The following is a 20,156-nucleotide window of genomic DNA, read 5'->3' as shown; positions in this document are numbered from 1 at the left end:
GAGGTTGGGATTTTGGGCTGCAGTAGTTGGGCTGGTGGAAGTTTGGTGTGGATATGGTGCTCCTGAGGGAGCTGGGATCACCAGGTTGCCTAAGGAAGGGTGAACCGGCCCTGGTTGAGTTGGAGCTGGTCAGAATTCAGGTGTTGATCCATAGTGGGATGGAGCATGTGGATATTCCCCGTGGCACAGCCCAGGCAGAGCAGGACTGCTCCGTTTTGCCTGGGGAACGGGGCAGAGAGGGCTGGGGATATGTCAGTGCTGAGGCATGAACAGCACGGAGATAGGGGGGAATCCCAGCCAGGACAAGGGGGAATCCCGACCAGGAGAGCAGAGCAGGAGCCACATCTCACAGGGATTTCTTCGGCGAAAGAGAAAGGAACAGAGGGAAAAAATGAGATGCTTGTAAAAGGAGAGGGAGGAGGCATAAAACCACTCTTAAAGAAATTCCTTCATGGGAGAGATGCCCCCGATCCTAAATCCCACTGTGAATCTCTGGTAACAAGCCCCGAATTGTGTAAGAAATGAGGAACTGGGGTTTGTGCTGATGATGGGGAGGGGGAACTCTTTCCTTGGCCTGACTGCCTCCTCAGCAGGGAAAACTGAGTATGTGCTGGGGGTGAGAGGGGGATAGAGGGGAAGGGGAAATAGGAGGGGAAGGAAAAGAAGGCGAAGGGGTAAAGGGAAAGAGAACAGGGAAGGAGAAGGGAAGAAGGGGAAGGAAAGATGGGGAAGAAGGGGAAGGAGAAGGAGGCAAAGGGGAAAAGGACAGGAAAAGGAGAGAGGGGAAGGAGGAAGGAGGGGAAGGAGAACGGGAAGGGATAAAGAAAAGGAGAAAGGGGAAGAAGGGGAAGAAGTGGAATGGGAAAAGAAAAGAGAAAGGGAAAAGGACAAAAGGGAAAGAGGGGAAGAAGGAATGGGAAGGGGGAAAGAAAAGGAGAAAGGGGAAGGGAGGAAAAGGGAGAAAAAGTATAAAGGGTAGGAATGAGAAGCAGAAGAAGGGGGAGGAACAAGAGGAAGAGAAGGAAACAGAGAAGGAGAATAAGGAGGAGAAAGAGGAGGACGAGAAGGAGGAGGAGAAGGCGAAGTAGGAGAAGGAAGAGAAGGTGGAAGAGACAGCGAACGGGAAGGAGGAGAGGGAAGAGAAGGAGGAGGAGCAGGACAAGCAGGAGGAGGAGCAGGAGCAGCAGGAGGAGGACCGGGAGGCGGGGCAGCAGCAGGAGGAGGAGCAGGAGCAGCAGGAGGCGAGCCGGGGGCGGAGCGGGGCGGGCTCCACACAAACCATCTCGGCGGCGGAGCGGGCTGGCAGCGCCGGGCGCGGTGGCGCGCGCCTGTAGTCCCAGCTGCCGGGGAGGCTGAGCCCGACGGATCGCTTGAGCCCAGGAGTTCTGGGCTGCCGTGCGCTGTGCCGAGCGGGCGTCCAAGCTAAGGCCGCCATCAATATGGTGACCCGCGGGGAGCTGCGGGACACCAGGTTGACTAAGGAGGGGTGAACCGGCCCAGGTCGGAGACGGAGCAGGTCAAAGCTCCCGTGGCGGTCAGTAGCGGGATCGCGCCTGTGAATAGCCACTGCAGCGTAGCCTGGGCAACACAGAGACACGCGGGCTCCCCTTTTGCCCCCGCACGCCACTAAAAAACACCCAACACCCAACGCTCGCCCCCTTTTCGCCCTCGCCCGCCCGCACGCAAACACCGCCTCCTGCTGACACCGACACGCACCGCACCCCGACCCGCTCCCTCAAAACACACAGCGCCGCGCAAATCTCCACCGCAAATCCCACCCTCCAACAATGCATGCAAACAAACACTGCCCCGAGGGGTCCCGCGGGATCCCTTTGCTGTCCGACACGGACACGCGTGGGCTCCTTTCCCCCGCTCAACACAGAGAGACGCGGGACCCCCTTTGCCGCTCCGCCCTCAGCCCGGCACCACTCAGTCCCACACGGCACCCTCCCTTTTTGCCCCCTTTTGCCGCTCTCTCCCGGGGCTCTTCGGTCACACGCACACCCTTTTCTGCCACCTCCTGACCCGTTTTGGTCATCCGCGGACCCTTTTTTGTCACCCCGGGAGTCTTTTTCGTCACCCTCGGACCCTTTTCTGTCACCCCCGGGTCCCATTCGCTGCCCGCCCGCTCAGAACCCCCGCGCTCACAGCGCCTCCTCTCGGTCGCGCGCGGCACCGCCCCGCCCGCCTCGGCCCATGCGCGGTCGCGAAGCGCCGAGGATTGGCGCCGGGTGCGACCCGTAGCGCCCGTGGGCGCAGGCGCGGGGTGGCCCCGGACGGCCGGGAGCCGTGAGGGAGCGGGAGCCGGGATTAGTGAGGGGCCGGGAGCCGGGATACCTGTGGATCTCGGCGGGCGGCACCGGCGCCATGAAGTCCCGCTTCAGCACCGTCGATATCCGCGCGGTGCTCGCCGAGCTGCGGCAGAGGTACCGGCACTCCCCGCCCGTGCGGCCCCGGGGAGCGGGGCCCGGCCCCGTGGGTCCTGGTCCTGCTCCTGGTCCTGGCCCGGTTCTTGTTCTGTCCCTGCTCCCCCTTCTGGTCCTGGTCCTGGCCCGGCTTCCCTGCCCCGCTGTGGCCTCAGGGCTGTGGGGGCTCTGTCTCTCCATCGTGTCCTGCTCTCACAGCTCTGCCCCTCAGCGCTGCCCTGCCTGGGCTCTGCATAACCCCCTCACCCATCCCCCGTCCCGTTCCAGCCCTGCCTGGAAGAGCAAGCACACCTTCCACTATCCCAGGCTGTTCCAAGCCCTGTCCATCCTGGCCTTGGACACTGCCAGGGATCCAGGGGCAGCCACAGCTTCTCTGGGAATTCTATTCCAGGGCCTCCCCACCCTCCCAGCCAGGAATTCCCAGTTCCCAATATCCCATCCATCCCTGCCCTCTGGCATTGGGAAGCCATTCCCTGTGTCCTTTTCTTCCAGGCCTTGTCCCCAGTCCCTCTCCAGCTCTCCTGGAGCCCCTTTAGGCCCTGCAAGGGGCTTTGAGCTCTCCCCAGAGCCTTCTCTTTTCCAGGCTGGACAACTCCCACCCAGCTGGGAAGCTGCTCCCACCCCTGTGGAGCTCTGACCCTTCCTGGTGTCCGGGGCACTCCGCATGTCCAGCCCCACTCTGAAGGGAGTGACTGACACCCCCCAGGCCAGTTCAGTGCTCATACTGGGATTACTGGTGCCCTGTGCTCACAAAGGTGCTCTGGTGCAACCAGTACATTTTGCATCCCTGCCACAAAGAGGAGGGCTGGCAGGAACTGGCAGCTTTCTGTGTTTTTTTCCATTAATATAAATTTCTCCATCTAATTTTCTCCCTCTCTTAATTGCTGTGTCTTCAGAGCAGTTTCTCCATCTCTGCGTGGTTTTTTGCTTCCAGCTTGTTCCATCAGTCTTCCTTTGCTGCCCTTTTGGTTACTGCTTGGTGATTGATATAGCTTGCTAATTTATCAGAATTTGGTAATTTATCAGAACTTGCCTTTCTGTGTACTTTAATTGCCACTGGGATTTTTCCAGCCAGTTGTGTTTTGGATTCTCCAAAGCATTCTGTGTTTCCCTTTTGGCAGCTTGTTGGGAATGAGAGTGAACAACATTTATGATGTGGATAACAAGACCTATCTCATTCGCCTGCAGAAGTAAGAGCTTTAAATATCTTTATTTAAAAATTCTTTGGAAATGCTGTGTGAAAACGAGATTTTGTTAATTGTCTGCAGTAATTTCTGGCTTGTTTCCAGTGAAATTCTGCTGTTCTTTGGTAAAATGCAGTAATTTTTACCCAAAAAGCTCTTAGGAAATAGGATATGGAGTATGAAACCCTGCAGACTGGTGGGTGGTGAGGGATGGCTGCTCCTGTGCCACTTGGAATCACGGAATATCCTCATTTGGAAGGGATCCAGAAGGATTTTGGGGTCCAGCTCCTTTGTTTTGCCCCCAGGCCGGACTGCAAGGCCACGCTGCTGCTGGAATCCGGGATACGCATCCACATGACGGAGTTTGAGTGGCCAAAGAACATGATGCCATCGAGCTTTGCCATGAAGGTAAACTCACCAGAGTTTGGGTTTTGGTAAAATGGCTGGATGTCAGGAAGGAATGTTCATGTTCTGTCCTTGGAGACAAGAAAATAGGGAAGGATTATCCCGGTGAATCCTGATCCAGCGGGTGGCTGAAGACAAGGGAGGACGTGGACTTAGGATCACACTGTTGATGTTCAGTGGCTGAAACAGTGAATATTTAAGTTTATAAAAACTATTGCTAAGCTGCTGGATATCTTCTGGACCTCCCTGGAATGTTGCTCCAGTAAAATCCTTGTCATTCCAGATGGATTGTCTGAACTTTTGGGTGCTGGATGCAGCACCCTGTGGTACAGAGTCCTCTGTTCAGTCTCCTGGGTTTTGGGGGTTCAGACCTTGCTCCAGGCTGTTAGGCTGGGCTCCTGCAGGTGGATCCACAGGTAGATCCATGGGGATACAGCCTGGGATGACTCCCATGGATCTGCTGGCTGCAGCCAGAAATGACTCAGCAGAGATTCTGTGGGGTGGCTTTCCACGGCAGAGATGGATACAGGGATAATCCCAGTTCTTACAAAATAAACTCTTGGAATTTGAACTAGCTGCTCCCTTGAGCTAAAAAAACAGCATGGAAAAAATGTCTTAACATTAAGAATTGGGATCAATTATATTTATAATTATAACAATGAAGGTGTGAATGAAGGTGTGGCGGGAACCAACTTTTTTTGTTCTTACGATATTTGAATTCAATAGAAGGTGGTTGGTGCCACGTGAGGGCTCTATAGCCCAGCCATTCCCAGATGTTTCCAGCATGTCCCAGACATCTTTCCCACCCCTGGCAGTGCCGGAAGCATTTGAAGACGCGGAGGTTGGTGAGCGTGAGCCAGCTGGGGATCGACCGCATCGTGGACCTGCAGTTCGGCAGCGACGAGGCCGCCTATCACCTGATCGTGGAGCTGTATGACAGGGTGAGTGAGGGCTCCAGCAGCGTCCCCCGAGGCAGGGACACGAGGGTGGCCTCACTGAGGGTCCCTGTGCTCCCAGGGGAACGTTGTCCTCACTGACCACGAGTACATCATCCTGAACATCCTGAGGTTCCGCACGGACGAGGTGGACGACGTCAGGTTTGCAGTGCGGGAGCGGTACCCAGTGGACAGTGCAAAAGCTGCTGTGCCTCTGCCAACTTTGGACAGGTAATTTCAATTTCAGAGCTCTTAAATGGTGTTATTTATCGGGATAAACCCAAATTCCTTGGAGCTGTGAAAAGCTTTGGGTAGTTCCTCACATATTACAGGCCACTTTTAGTTTCTTTTTCTAAGGCTGGAAATGTTTTGTAGCTTCTAAGCACTGCAGTGTTGTTTTGTTGTTGTAAAACACATTATTCTTTGGAATTGCAACTCTCCCTTGTCCCCTGCAGGTTAACTGAAATCATATCAAATGCACCCAAAGGGGAACAGCTGAAGAGGGTTCTCAACCCACTCCTTCGTAAGTTACTGGGCTTTGTTAGAAGATGAAATGGGGTCAATCAATGTTTTTTATGTCATGCTGGAAAATATGAATAACTTACCATAGAATCCTGGAGTGGTTTGGGTTGGAAGGGCCCTTAAAGCTCATCTCATTCCACCGCCTGCCTTGGGCAGGGACACCTTCCACAAGCCCCGGTTGCCTTGGGAAACAGACATTTATTGTTTCCAAGCCCACGGCACAGAGCTGAGCCTGCCCACGGTGCTGCAGGGATGAGAGCTGGGAGTGGCTCTGGTGGAGCTCCGGTTTGGGGCGCTTTGCACCGTCCTGGTACCAAACAGGAGCTGTAAGTGTAAAGGTTTTCCTGAGCACAGAACCAAATCTGTCTTGTGTGAGGTGGTCAGAACAAAATTGGTTTTCCTCCTGACCTGGCAATGCTGATGAAGCAGAGAATTCCCTGAACAGCTCAAATCACACCTAAGTGGTACTTTCCCCATCTCTTCATTCTCTTTTTCACCAGTTTTCCCTCTCTTTCTCTACCCTGGTCTGCTAAATAATTGCTATTACTGTATAATAATAATAATATTACTGTATAACACTGTATAATTGCTAATTATTGTCCCCCACTGCTCCCAGTTTTGCTGTATCCATGGTGGAATTTGGTATTTCTGATCCCATCACGGAGGAAACCTTGGCCTCACCATGGTGTTACTGATCCAATTACCAGGCACAGCTGCTCTGCTCTAAAATCCCCACAATTTTTCTCTTGGTGGGAATTTGGCTGTTTCTCACCTCCTCCTCCTCATCCACCCATGAAATCCACCCATCCTTCCTGCCCTTTCCCTGATTTTTGGTACTTCTCACCCTTCTCACACTCTTGTGTCCAGGTTTTCTTCTAAATGCAAATTGTGAATATTTTCTACAGATAATCTATTATTTCTTTTCTTTTTTTAACAGCTTATGGGGCCACTCTCATCGAGCACTGCCTTATAGAAGCTGGATTTTCTGGAGCTGTCAAAATAGATCAACATCTGGAAAATAAAGGTATAATATTTTAAAGGCTGGGCCACAACTATGGGGATTTTTATGTCTGTGTAGTGGGTTTTATTTTTTTCCCAGAGAGGTGAGTAAAACTATAGTTCTGACCATGTGGTTTTATTTTTAAATGTTTTTAGCTTGAGGACCAGCCTCGTTTACATTAAAAGTCTTGATTTGTGCATGAATTGGAGGTGAAACATGAGGTTTTATACATTATGAATGGTTTTATCATGAGACACCACCTCACCCATGAGGTGAGTTCTGGTTGTACAAAGGATGTTTGACAAGGAGAATTAACATCAAAGTCTTTATTTGTAGGAAACATTGGGGATTTGGTACAGTGGCAGCTTTACATTTATTGGGAAATCAAAGATTTGGGTAATAAAATCAGAAAATATTTTCCTGCAATCTTATTTTCCTCGTGTGCTTTATATTTGCCATAAATCCAGAGGATTTTTTCCTTCCTACTGGATTATGGTGCTGAAAAAAATAACTTCTCACAGCTTCTGCTTTATGCTTTGCCTTGCAGCTTTAATTTTATAAAGTGCTGGTATTTGTGTGGTCTTTTTTTTCCCCCTGAAACTTGAATAATTATGTCCTAAAAGCACCTAAATAGGTTTTTATATTAAAAATTTCCCAAGTGTAAAACAAGTGCTGAGACTCCTGTTTAAAATGAGCAATAATTGCTGGAGTGAAGCAGCAGGGATGAAATATTTCTGCTGTTTTATTTTTCTCTTTAGAAAACCTTGAAAAAGTTCTTTCAGCTCTAGAGAAAGCAGAAGAATACATGGCCCTCACTGACAACTTCAGTGGAAAGGTGGGTCTGGGGAGGGTTATCAGTTATTTGGGATTGCAGAGTTAAACTGGCAAGCAGGAATTCCTCAGGATGTGCAATTCCTGGTGTTCCCAGCCGTGGATTTTATTCCTGGGTGTCAGGTGGTGATGTGGAATAAAAATTGCTTCTTTCCACGGGGTGGGCAGCAATTAAATAATGCACAGGCAGGTTGTGTAAATCCTGGGAGATTTGCACTTGGGCTTTAATAAATAATAATAAAGTAATAATTTACTTTATTACTGTAATAATACAGTAATAAATTCTATAATAAATTCTGCACATAGACTCTGCATTATGGGGTAATCCTGAGGGCTGGAAGAAGTTCACTTCTTTTTCCAGAAGAAATTGGAGTCAAGACAAGCCAGTGGGGCAGGGATTTACTCAGGCACAAGGTTCCCTGCTGGAATTATTTGCTGTCTCATGCTGATTACACCTAGACCTTTTGGTATCTTTTTGATACAAAAATGATATTTTTGTATCTTTTCAGGGTTATGTTATCCAGAAAAAGGAGAAAAAGCCAAGCCTGGAACCAGATAAAGCAGCAGAAGATATCTACACGTAAATATTTGAAGTATTTCTTCCCTTTATTTTTCTACTAGTCTGCATCACAGAAATTAGTTTTCAGGTGATAATATCAAATGTGTATTTTACAGATATGAGGAATTTCATCCTTTCTTGTTTTCTCAACATTCAAAATGTCCCTACTTGGAATTTGACTCATTCAATAAGGTACAGTGCTTTTGCTGATGCTGTACTTAAGTGCTTTAATTGACTGCTGCTACAAAGAGTAATTAAAACGTAGTGCAGAGGTTGTTAATGAAAGCAGAGACCTTGGAAGGGATGATTAATTTTATGGATAAATGTTTGATGAGAAAAGGCCCGCTCCAGCAGGGCCTTTAGGCTGCAGCTGGGCAGTGCTGTGTCCTGAGCTCAGATCCTGGAGCTGAGTGTGGAACCTGTGAGGGAGGTGGATGTTTCCAGCCAGAGAATCCCAAATGCTTTGTTCTGGAGAGCTGGAATCTCAGTTGTCTCTGGAGTAAACAGTTGTGACAGACATCACATTTACACTTTTCCTGTTACTGCTCTGAAAGCCTCAGGCCCCTGATTTGGTGTTTCCTTGGGTGTTGTCCTTCTTGGTCCTCCACTCGTTAACATCTGGAATCATTAATTGCCTCTTGTTCCCGACCTTGATCTCCAGAATTCCCATTTCATGTTCCTACCCTGCTTCCTGGCTGAATTCCTGTCATCTCCTTCACTGATCACAGAATCCCAGAGTGGTTTGGGCTGGAAGGGACTCAAAGCCCATCCAGTTCCACCCCTGCTATGGCAGGGCCACCTCCCACTGTCCCAGGCTGCTCCAAGCCCCAATGTCCAACCTGGCCCTGGGCACTGCCAGGGATCCAGGGGCAGCCCCAGCTGCTCTGGGCACCCTGTGCCAGGGCCTCCCCACCCTTCCAGCCAGGAATTCCTTCCCAATCTCCCATCCATCCCTGACCTCTGGCAGTGGGAAGCCATTCCCTGTGTGCTGTCCCTCCATCCTTGTCCCCAGTCCCTCTGATGATCTAAACAGCCTCAAACCTTCCTCATCTTGTGCTTTAAGCACAGCTGGAACACCAGGAGCTGTTCTTAGGCATTCTGGGTCTTTGTGGGTTTTTAACTGACCCAGTGGAGCAGCAGGAATTCGGGGCAGACAGATCTGTCTGTGCAACCATTTAATCTGAACCAAAGCAGCTTCTTTTGCATCACTTCTTAGCAAAAATGATGGGCCATAGTTTGGCCACTTATTTACCTGTGTGTTTGCAGTGAGACACAGCCCTGAGTGTCTTGCTGAACTCATCCCAATGGGAAGGGAAATGGAGAAAGCTCCTGGAGGTTGTTTCAGCCTCTCTCACCTCTTTTAGTGCTTTGCAGCCACTTCTCTGCAGGGACCCTGCTCTGCCTGCTCTGTCAGGCCAGCCTGGAGATTCTCCAACCTGATTCTCTCTTGCAGGCAACAGACGAGTTCTACTCCAAGCTGGAGGGGCAGAAGATTGATCTGAAGGCCTTGCAGCAGGTGTGTCCTGATCCAGGACTGGGGCAGCTGGGATGGCTCCCGGATTTCCTGAGGCTTCACTTGCTTCTGGCAGTGATTACCTGATGCCATTTATATTTATGTTTATGTTTATATCTATATCTATATTTAGTTTTTTTGCCATCTTGTTTTTGAAAGGAAAAACAAGCACTGAAGAAACTTGAAAATGTCCGCAGGGACCATGAGCACAGACTGGAAGCTCTCCAGCAGGCTCAGGTAAGACAGATTTGGGGTTTTAATTAACAAGATGCATAATCACAGAACCATGGGATGGTTTGGTTGGGGGGGAGCTTCAATCCCATGCAGCTCCATGGGCAGGGACACCTGCCACTATCCCAGGTAGCTCCAACCTGGCCTGGAACACTTCAGGGATTGGCAGGACTGGAGTTGGATGTTATCCTGGGCCACCACTTCAATCCAATCTTGGATTCCAAGATTCCACTTCAATCCAATCTTGGATTTCTTCTCCACTACTTCCATTTATTCAAAACTATTGCTGAGCACGTGTTTAGCTCCAATGGCTCCAACCTTCTCCTTTCCCTAAGGAAGCTGATAAGCTGAAAGGAGAGCTGATAGAGATGAACCTGGAGGTGGTGGACAGGGCCATCCAGGTGGTCAGAAGTGCCTTGGCCAACCAGATCGACTGGACCGAGATTGGGGCCATTGTCAAAGAGGCCCAGGCGCAGGGGGACCCCGTGGCCACGGCAATCAAAGAGTTAAAGCTGCAGACAAACCACATCACCATGCTGCTGAGGTGAGTGCACTGCCCAGTGGCTGTAAAAATCTCATCTCACACTGGAGCAGGAGCTTAGAGATTAAAAAAAAAACCAACCAAAATATCTTTTTTATAGCCAGAAGTTTTGGTGTGAAAGCTGGGACGTGGCAAAGTTAATCCATGAATTTTTAGTTACCTCACTTTCAGAAATGTACAGAATAAACTTGGTTTTGGTTGGTTCCTTAGACTGGAAAAATTGGGCTCTTTATCTTCTGCTCTTGTTTTCTTTTTTCCTCCAAATTTTGGCTGACTCCAAGACATAAATGGGCTGGAATGAGGAGCTTTCCTGTGTCTGCACAGTGAAAAGGGTTTAGAGGCTCCTTGGACCCTTTCCAAACTTCTGAGAGAATTAAATTAAGAGCACACTCCACCAAGGATTAAAAATTAACCAGTTCTCTTATCTTAATCATCTAATGCCATGTGTTTTTAGGAACCCATATGTGTTATCTGAAGAGGAAGAGGAGGAGGACGATGCTGATGTAGAGAAAGAAGAAACAGAAGAACCAAAGGGAAAAAAGAAAAAGAACAAAACGAAACAGTTGAAGAAACCTCAGAAAAACAAACCCTCGTTGGTTGATGTTGATCTCAATTTGTCTGCCTATGCCAATGCCAAAAAGTAAGATTTTTTTTAGATAATACGTGGATTTGTAGTAGAAATTTCTCTGTGTTTGCAGTTGTTGGTGATATATTGCAGGAGGAAGGGCTTTGGGATATCTTGTTAAAAATAAGAGTTAAAAATGGAAATGGCAGCTTGCCCTGAGCTCTGGGATGGGAATTTCCCTGGTCCAGACCCACTGGTGCAGGGCAGCTGGTCTGTGGCTGTCACATTGATTGAATTTTTTAATTAATTGAGTCAAATTCTGCACATGGAACAAAATGCAGAGGCCTGGGATAAGTGGGATAAGGATGAAGGAGTGGATCTGCTGGGATTTCAGGGACAAACACTTGTGTTTCACAGGTACTATGATCACAAAAGACACGCAGCCAAGAAAACTCAGAAGACAGTGGAAGCTGCAGAAAAGGTATTTTTTTTTTCCCTTGGATTTGAGAAGATATTTAAAAGGGAAATCCCTGCCACTGCTAAGTGGAAAATCCTGACCTGGTCTGAGCAGCCCTAATGAGATGTGAAAGGGAAAAACAACCAGCCAGGGTTGTTCTATTCCTGACATTTTGAGCTCAGTGGAGGATTGCAGATCCCTGAAGTATCCTCCTTTTCCACCAGCAGCATTGGGAATACTCAGAACAGGTGGAGATACTGACAGACCAGGACTTAGAGTGGACAATCAGTGGAAATCCTTCCAATCCAAGAGCTGATCGTTTTGGGGAGCAGCTCTCTGGGGTGGAGTTTTAAGGGCAGCTGTCTGACAGGAGCAGGGCTGGGTGGAGCCTGCACTGTGATAAAGTCCAGAGCCATTTCCTACCAACTTTCCCAGTGTTCACTCGGGAATTTTGTGATTCCTGCTGGATGGTGCTGGTGCTTTCTGTCCAAACAGGCTTTTAAATCAGCTGAGAAGAAGACGAAGCAAACCCTGAGGGAAGTTCAGACAGTCACCACCATCCAGAAAGCCAGAAAGGTCTATTGGCAAGTACAGCTCCCTCGTCCTTCTCTCATGTCCTGTGTCAGGATGGATCTTCACTGGCTTAGAAGTGGAGCTATTTCGGATTTCTGAGCACTGCACTTTGCATTGAGTCTCCCTACAGCTGCTGCCTAAAGTCAGAGAATCCCAGAATGGTTCCCAGGGATAATAACCCAAAGAAGCTGTGCCTGCCCCATCCCTGCAAGTGTCCAAGGCCAGGCTGGATGGGGCTTGGAGCAACCTGGGACAGTGGAAGGGTGTGGTCCAGTGGGACTGGATGAGCTTGAAGGTTTCTTCCAACCCAAAACATTCTGGGCTTCTGTGATTTAAAAAAACAACCAACAAATGAAACAAAACCCCAAAGCTTTTAATCACCTAATAACTGAATTATTAAAATAGAAATCAGTAGGAGGACTGTGGTGATGGTGCTTCTTGTGTCATCTCACAATCTCACTGCCAGTGATGCTGTAGCTGTCCCATGCCTTGTTTTTATGGCCCAGGCCTATGGATGGAAGTGAAACTATTTGCAGTGTCATAAATTGCAGATGCTGAGATGGATATTCTGAGTTTGGTATCAAAAGCCACCTGTGCAATGTCCTGTTAGTTCCAGGTGTTTCTCACACCGTGGATTTGCTGGAATTTGGCAGGTTTGAGAAGTTCCTGTGGTTCATCAGCTCTGAGAATTACCTGGTCATTGCTGGCAGGGATCAGCAGCAGAACGAGCTGATCGTGAAGCGCTACCTCAAACCAGGTGGGTCCATGGAGGGGATGTGTGGGTTTCCCTCCTCTTTCCCAGTTTTGGGAATGTCCAGCAGTGACATGGGAAGGTCTCTCTGCTTTGTTCTTGAGTTGGGCCTTGGATCAAAGGGAATTTTGGTGATGGGAGTCCCTGTGGTGCCATGAGGTGAGAACAGGTTGGATGGGCTCCCCTCAGGAGCAGAGGAGCTGATTCTCCCTGGGACAAGGATGGACTAAAAGGCTTCTGTGTCCCCATCCTGCTCCTTGAGCCAGACCAGCCATTTCCAACTAATGTTAGAGACTTCCCTGGCTCCAGGGATCCGTGGATCTGACTGGAGTCTCCTGTTTCCCAGGGGACATCTACGTGCACGCGGATCTGCACGGAGCCACCAGCTGCGTGATCAAGAACCCCTCAGGTACCCGTGGGACCCTGGGGACAGGAGCTGGCGGTGCCTTCCCTTGGGATGCCAATCAGTCCTTCCTGGGAAGCTCCCAGGCTGGCTTAGGGCAGTGCAGGATTTACTGGCTCGTGGTGTGCTGGGTGTTCCCCAGGTGAGCCCATCCCGCCGCGGACGCTGACGGAGGCCGGGACCATGGCCCTGTGCTACAGCGCTGCCTGGGACGCCCGCGTGGTCACCAGCGCCTGGTGGGTCACCCACAGCCAGGTGAGCACAGCCAGGCAGGAGCTGTCCAGCCACAGCATCCCAGGGAACTGGGATGTGGCCACAGACAGGAGCTGATGGGTGTGGGTCAAACTTCTGTGTGAGAGTGGGGAGATCACACCAAAGTCATGGTGGTTTTATTCCCTGAGTACTCCTGGATATATCCGGGGTTTGTTTCCTGAGTTACTCACCCAGGACTCCTAAAACACAGTGCTGGTGTGGGGTGTGATTGGATGGAAACGTTCCTTAGGAAAATTCCCTGCAAGGGAGAGGAAGAACCCCTTGGATGTGGAGTCCTGCAGAGCTGTTCCCAGGAGTTCAACTCTCGTTGAACCAATGTTTCTCCTGGTGCTGTTAGTACCTGATGCTGCCCTTCTGTCACAGAGAATTTTTTACAGTTTATCATGATTTTCTTTTAGGTTTCTAAAACTGCCCCCACGGGAGAATATCTCACTACTGGGAGCTTCATGATCCGAGGTGAGGCACAAAGGAACAGTGGGAATGGGATGTTTTCCCAAAGGTGCTGGGCTGTCCTGCAGTGGCAGCCACCCCCTCCCTCCCTGTGAACAGCCAGCAGATCCCACTCTTGACCCAGAAATCTGTTGGGAATGGCTTAGACTGAGTATCAGGCAGCTGCAGCAGCATTTTGAGCTGAGCCCTGGGCAGAAGTTCATTAACTCAGCTGCTTCTGAGCTCTCCTGTTCTCATCTCAGAGATAAAATCAGCCCCAGTGTAATTTTTGGGTAGCCTAGAGCCTCTAATAAAAATGAGTTTTTGAAGTACGTCCTGCAGCATGGCTGCTAAACCTCCTCATGAGACTCTGCCTTTGTTTTCCAGGGAAAAAGAATTTCCTTCCACCTTCCTATCTGATGATGGGCTTCAGCTTCTTGTTTAAGGTACAGCTGTTCCCGTGCAGCTCCTGCTGGCTTTTGTAATTTGCTTTGAGCTGCAGGAGGCTTATTTTCTGCATCTTGCTTATCAGTATATTCCCCATTACTTCTTTTCCCACTGGGACAAATCCCATAAAAGGCTTCTTGCTGATAATGACTCTGCTTTCATTTCCATCTTAGCCCAGTGTGCACTGTCTGCATTTCAGACAGACTCTGGACATTCCTGCCTCTCCCAGGTTGTTATCCCAGCTCTGTTTCGAGCATGGGCTTGTTCAGGGAATCTGGGAGTGCAGCTCTGTGTGTCACCCTGACTTTTGATGTTGGCACACTCGGGTTTAAATGAGCTGGTTTCATTTTCTTGCTTTTTGATGGAAGAAAGTGATAAAAAGGGAAGAAACAGCTGAGCGAGGTGTTCTGTGAACATCACCAGGCCTGACACAGAGGCTGCTCTTTTTTAGGTGGATGAAAGCTGTGTCTGGAGACACCGGGAAGAGAGGAAGGTCAAAGTCCAGGATGAGGACCTGGACACGGTTTCCAGCAGTGCCAGTGAGCTGGTGGCTGAGGAAGTGGAGCTTTTAGGTACAGTGGGAGGGACTGGGTGCTGTGGGTGCTGCTGGGAGCATCCTTCAGGGTCTGGGCAATCCCAGATTTTGGATCACTGATAGGACAAGGGGGAATGGTTTCACACTGCCAGAGGGCAGGGAGGGATGGGATATTGGGAAGGAATTCCTGGCTGGAGGGTGGGGAGGCCCTGGCACAGGGTGCCCAGGGCAGCTGTGGCTGCCCCTGGATCCCTGGAAGTGTCCAAGGCTGGGTTGGATGGGGCTTGGAGCCACTGGGATAGTGGGAGGTGTCCCTGCCCATGGCAGGGGTGGAGTGAGATGGGCTTTAAGTTCCCTTCCAACCAAAACCATTCTGGGATTCCATGATGGATCAGTTTGGTTGTTTCTGTGTTTTCCTGCCCTGTGTGCCCCAGATGGAGGAGACAGCAGCAGTGAGGAGGATAAAGCCGAGGGTGAGGAAGCTCCAGAGGGTGAGGAAGCCACAGCTGAGAGTGCCCGTGAGGAGGGCGTTGCTGAGCTGGAGCAGGGAGGAGGGAACACTCCTGCTCCAGAGGCTGACTCCGAGGAGGACGAGGGAGAATCTGAGGAGGAACATCCAGAGCCAAAGAGGGAAGTGAAGGAGGAAGAGGTGAATTACCCAGACACCACAATCGACCTGTCACACCTTCAGTCCCAGAGGTGAGAGAAGCAGCAGCTGGGGGCACCTGAGGGTCTCTAAAACACTGCCAGGACAAGGCTGGGATGAGCTGCCAGCCCTTCTTTCCATGCTCAGCAGTGGGAATGCTGCCTCGTTTTCCTTTCAGGGCTGCTCACACCTGAGACACTGAGCCCTGAGCTGCCTGTGCTGTGCCAAGCTGGTGCAGAGCAGCTGCTCTGTGTGAGGCTGTGGGCTGAGCTCATCTCCCGGTTGTCCCTGGGATTCTCTAGGGGGTGCACGGAGGAGGCATGGAGTGAGTGCACATGGGGCTGTGTGCCTGGGCAGCTGCACATCGGGGCTCCCTCAGTGCCCAGGCTGTGTTTGGTGCTTGGTGTGTGTGAGGGGAGCTGGCAGAGAGCTAAGGCATGTTTGGTAAAGTGAATCCCAGGATTCCTGCCCTTTCCAGTCACCAAAGCTGGGATTGCCAAGCACTAGAAAGCTGGAAGTGTTACAGCCAAGCTGCCCAGATTTGGGCTGTGGTTGGTGTGTCCATGGTGAGCTGCCCTGCATCTGCTGATGAGCTCCTGTTCCATCTCCCCACAGATCCCTGCAGAAAATCATCCCCAAAGAGGAAGAGCCCAACTTGGTAAGGCCCCAGCTCCAATGGGTGGCTCAGAGCAGTGGGAGCTGCTGGGCAGGGTCTGCTCTAAACTGCCTTTCCCTCCCCAGAGTGACAGCAGGGCCCAGGGCCGGAGACATCTCTCTGCCAAGGAGAGGAGGTGAGAGCCAGTGGGTGTTCCAGGGAATCCCAGAATTCCAGGATGGTTTGGCTTGGAAGGGAGCTTAAATCCCATCCCACCCCCTGCCATGGGCAGGGACACCTCCCACTGTCCCAGGCTGCTCCAAGCCCCATCCAGCCTGGCCTTGGGCACTGCCAGGGATCCAGGGGCAGCCACAGCTTCTCGAGGCAAATGCCCCATTCCCTGCCCAGGTCCTGGGCACAGGGCACGTCTGTCCCCACTCCCAGCCTGGGCTGATCCATGCCCATTGTCCATCCTGCATTTCCAGGGTGGGATCCTGCTCCTGTCCTTTGGGAATGCTGGCTGGGAACAGTTTCTTGTGTACTGTGGGCTGAAGAGGTTTTTCTGAGAAAGGGGTTGTTTCCAGTGTTCTCTGGATCCCTGTGGCAGGGAAGCAGGGTGGGAATACTGTCAGGAGAGCAGCAGCCTCTCCTGTCACAACAAAGCAGGGTGTTGTGGTTGTTCTCCTCAGAGAAATGAAGAAAAAGAAGCAGCAGAACAACTCTGAGAACTCGGAGCTGCCTGAGGAGAAGCAGAAGGAGACAGAGACAGAGACCCAACCTCCGGCTGCTGCCAACAGCCACAAGGCTGCTCCAGCCCCTCAGCCCATCAAGCGGGGCCAGAAGGTGGGCAGGGACCAGGGAGACCCTGGGCTGAGCTGTTGGCATGGAAGTGTGGAGAGAAATCCCAGATCTCCCAGACATCCATGGCTGCCTGGTGGTTTTAGGCTCGTGGTGGTGCTTTGAGTGGTTTCAGGATGGTGGTGGGGGTTAGCACGGAGCTCACTGGAACCAGTCCCTTGGTTACTGGTGAGCTGCTCTGAAAGAGTTTGGGATACTGGGAAGGAAAGTGCATGTGGGGTCAGCAGCTGTGGATGCAAAACTCTGCTAAAAGTCGTCATTTCTGAAGCTGTTGGTGTTTCCTCCTGCAGAGTAAAATGAAGAAGATGAAGGAGAAGTACAGGGACCAGGATGAGGAGGATCGGGAGCTCATCATGAAGCTGCTGGGGGTGAGGGGTGGAGTTGAGCCTTCCCAGGGGTGTGGTGGCTCTGGTCACCAGCCCTGACCAGCTGTGTCACCACAGTCTGCAGGCTCCACCAAGGAGGACAAAGGGAAAAAAGGGAAGAAGGGGAAGACAAAAGAAGAGGCAGCAAAGAAGCAACAGCAGAAAACCAAAGCCCCCCGTCGTGTGGCTGGAGGGGGCAAGGAGACCCTCCCAGCAGGAATCCTGCTACACGAGGCACAGGAGCCAGCCCTGGATGAGCTGCAGGAGGAGAAGGTGAGGAGTGGGATGGGAAGGTGGAGCAGGAGGATGGGAAGATGAGGAACAGGGTGAGAAGATGAGGAGCAGGAGGGGAAGGTGAGCAGCTCTCTCCTCTCCTCACCTGTCCATGTCTGTCCCTTGCAGGGGCTCTCCTGGCTCTGTGTAGCTTTTCCACCTGGGAGGCTGAGCAGCTCCCCATGGATTTTGAGCACTGTGGAGAGCTCTGTGCCTGTTGCCAGGGCTCAGGGAGCCCACTGGATTCCCAGAGCAGCCCAAAGCCCCGCAGCAATCCATGTGCTCATCCTGCTCCCAGCACAGCCAGAACTGGGGCTCGGAGCAGTCCCGAGGATCCCGTTCATCCAACACCTCCCCCTCAGCTGAGCTGTAACCGAGCTCCCAGCCCTGTTGTTGGGATTTGGTATCTCTGAGCCCCATCTCCCTCCTCCCAGCTTGGCGTGTGCCAGGCAAATTAGAGCTTGGGAAGAAACACTCCACCCTCCCACCACAGCAAAGTGCTGCTCTTAGCTTGGCTGTGGAACGAGTTCTGTTCTCTTTGCAGGGAGCATGGGGCTTTCTGGGGCCTGCTGATTAAAGAATTCATTGGGGACGGGGGAGGAAGAAGCAGCTCTGTGGCTTTTGAAGCCCTGATGTGTCCTCTGTTTGTGTGTGCAGGAGGAGCAGGACCAGGAGCAGCCAGGACTGGAGGTAAATGCTCAGTTCTGTAAGTGCTGAGCTGGGGGCTGTGTTCCTGCTGGGACTGGGACATGTGGGAGCCCTCCAGGAATTTGAACGCACCTTAATTGTATTTTTAATGATTAACCTCCTTTTCTTCCTGCCCTGCTCATCTCCCCATCCTCCATAAACCCAGAGCTGGCTCCATGGATGTTTGCCCCTCGTTTTTGCCTTGGTGGCTCTGGGCTGGAGGATGACACAATGAGCAGTGCAGGCTGTTCTTTAGTTCAGAAAGTTTATTTACATATAAAATTGCTTCAAATGTTTCTGTAATTACAGGCTCTGGGTGTTGCCCAAGGCTGGGAATAAGTGAATTCCTTTAAATTCCTTAGTGGAGGAGGATAACGGTGTCTGCTGGGGGAAGCTTTGGGTGACCCTGGAACTCCATTGGGAGGCCCAGAGTAAGATCCAGCAAAGGATGTGATTTTAGTGATCAGAGAGGATCAGTCACAAATCCTGGCTTGGCAATTCCTTGCCAGTGAAGTGATCATGGAGCCATGGAATGGTTTGGGTTGGAAGGGACCTTAAAGGCCACCTATTCCCACCTCCTGCCCCATGACTCCACAGGGAGGGCTGAGCACAGGGCCTGGGTCCAGTGGAGCTCTTTGTCCCCCAGGACAGCGAGGCCCTGCTGGACTCCCTGACTGGGCAGCCCCACCCCGAGGACATCCTGCTCTTTGCTGTCCCCATCTGTGCTCCCTACACAGCCATGACCAACTACAAGTGAGTGGCAGCACCTTCCTGGGAGGGGATGTGGTGAGAGTTTGTTTTATTTACAGAAACCTCTCCTTTGGGCAGGTATAAAGTCAAGCTCACTCCAGGCACGCAGAAGAAGGGCAAAGGTACGGTCTGAGAGCCCTGAATCCTTTCCTGTGCTCTGCCTGCTGAAGCCAGCCTGCTTTTCCAAGCTGTTTCACTCTTCCCTGCGTTTTTTCCAGCTGCCAAGATCGCCTTGCACAATTTTATGCAGTCCAAAGAAGCCAGTGCACGAGAAAAGGACCTGTTCCGCAGCGTGAAGGTGAGGCTTTCGCTGCAATTTTTCTTGTACAAAGCAGCAGCAGCAGCAGCAGAATGTCCACAAGTGCCATTTTGGGGGGAAATGCTGCCAAAATGGAGTGTCCTGTTGGGTTTTTTTGTTAGCAGTGCTGTGTCAGTTCTGCTGGGGAAGGTCTGAGAGTCCTGCAATGGTTTGGGGTGGAAAGGATCTTAAAAACCTCATTCCATGGGCAGGGACACCTTCCACTAGCCCAGGTTGCTCCAAGCCCCGTCCAACCTGGCCTTGGACAGTTCCCAGCTTTTCTGGGAAACCTGTACTGCTGAGGCTGGGAAGAACCATCAGAACCTGAGCCTCAGTGGTAGCACTGGGCCTTTTGTTCCTGCATTGTCACTCGTCTGACAAAAGCAGCATCTTCCAAGAAACCCTCTGGGTCTGGAGTGGGAATTGCTGGGGCAGGGGGAGGTGCTTGCACTGGGAGTTGAGGTTGGAGGTGTCCTGTGCCCCTCTCTCCCAACCAGGTGCTCACCAGAGCCAAGGAAAGGGATCACATTCATGCTCCAGGCCAAGGAAGGGCTTTGGAAATGCTTTCCTGCTGTGGTCACTTTCTCCTCTTTCATGTTTCCTAGGACACGGATTTGTCAAGAAATATTCCCGGGAAGGTGAAAGTGTCTGCACCTCACCTGCAGAACATGAAGAAGAAGTGATTCCATGCTGGGGGTTCTCACCCCCACCGAGCCCCAGGGCTGGGGCAGACGGACACAGACCCACAACTAGGACTGATCCAACACCCAGGGCCTGCATTCCTGGTGCTTTAGCTGGACTCTGATACAAATTGCAGATAAACATGGAAGTAAATTGCTGGCATTTGGTCAGGAATGTCCTCCCCTGCTGCTGCTTCTCTGTTGTTCCTCACTTCTGGGCAAACGCTCTGGAATTTGGGGCAGGAAAACTCCAGGGTGTTCAGTTCCTTCCTGCCCCGTGCCTGTGGCAGGGCCTGCCCTCCAGGAGGGCAGTTCCAGTGGAGAATGCTTCCTTTGGGAAGGTGGAATTGTGTTTTCCCCCAAATACTCCCTGGCTGTGGAGAGAGGGAAGGTGCAGGCCCAGATCCCCCCAGCCCAGCTGTGT

The 20,156-nt window shown here is 51.4% G+C and overlaps 1 protein-coding gene across 2 annotated transcripts; it reads left to right on the top strand.

Annotated features, from left to right (window-relative positions):
* Positions 1–2,251: 2,251 nt before the first annotated feature.
* On the top strand, positions 2,252–19,921 carry NEMF (nuclear export mediator factor). Of its 2 annotated transcripts, XM_039551879.1 has the most exons (33): positions 2,252–2,426; positions 3,548–3,616; positions 3,916–4,018; positions 4,831–4,956; positions 5,033–5,181; positions 5,406–5,473; positions 6,410–6,496; positions 7,231–7,307; positions 7,813–7,883; positions 7,979–8,054; positions 9,316–9,378; positions 9,535–9,612; positions 9,942–10,150; positions 10,602–10,787; positions 11,130–11,193; positions 11,665–11,753; positions 12,396–12,499; positions 12,840–12,902; positions 13,039–13,151; positions 13,568–13,625; positions 13,986–14,044; positions 14,497–14,617; positions 15,015–15,279; positions 15,842–15,884; positions 15,968–16,017; positions 16,511–16,664; positions 16,970–17,047; positions 17,123–17,317; positions 17,975–18,007; positions 18,651–18,757; positions 18,833–18,876; positions 18,973–19,052; positions 19,658–19,921. In XM_039551879.1, the coding sequence occupies exons 1-33, from the start codon at positions 2,368–2,370 to the stop codon at positions 19,733–19,735; spliced, it is 3,219 nt and encodes a 1,072-aa protein (XP_039407813.1). In that variant the 5' UTR covers positions 2,252–2,367; the 3' UTR covers positions 19,736–19,921. The 2 variants fall into 2 exon arrangements, with proteins under 2 accessions (XP_039407813.1, XP_039407814.1); XM_039551880.1 differs by lacking the exons at positions 17,975–18,007; positions 18,651–18,757; positions 18,833–18,876; positions 18,973–19,052; positions 19,658–19,921 and adding an exon at positions 17,862–17,965.
* Positions 19,922–20,156: the final 235 nt, after the last annotated feature.

The sequence above is a fragment of the Corvus cornix genome, chromosome 5, assembly GCF_000738735.6.
Source record: "Corvus cornix cornix isolate S_Up_H32 chromosome 5, ASM73873v5, whole genome shotgun sequence".
Lineage (NCBI taxonomy): Eukaryota > Metazoa > Chordata > Aves > Passeriformes > Corvidae > Corvus > Corvus cornix.
Note: the sequence above shows the minus strand (reverse complement) of the source record. Positions and strands in the feature narration are given on the sequence as shown.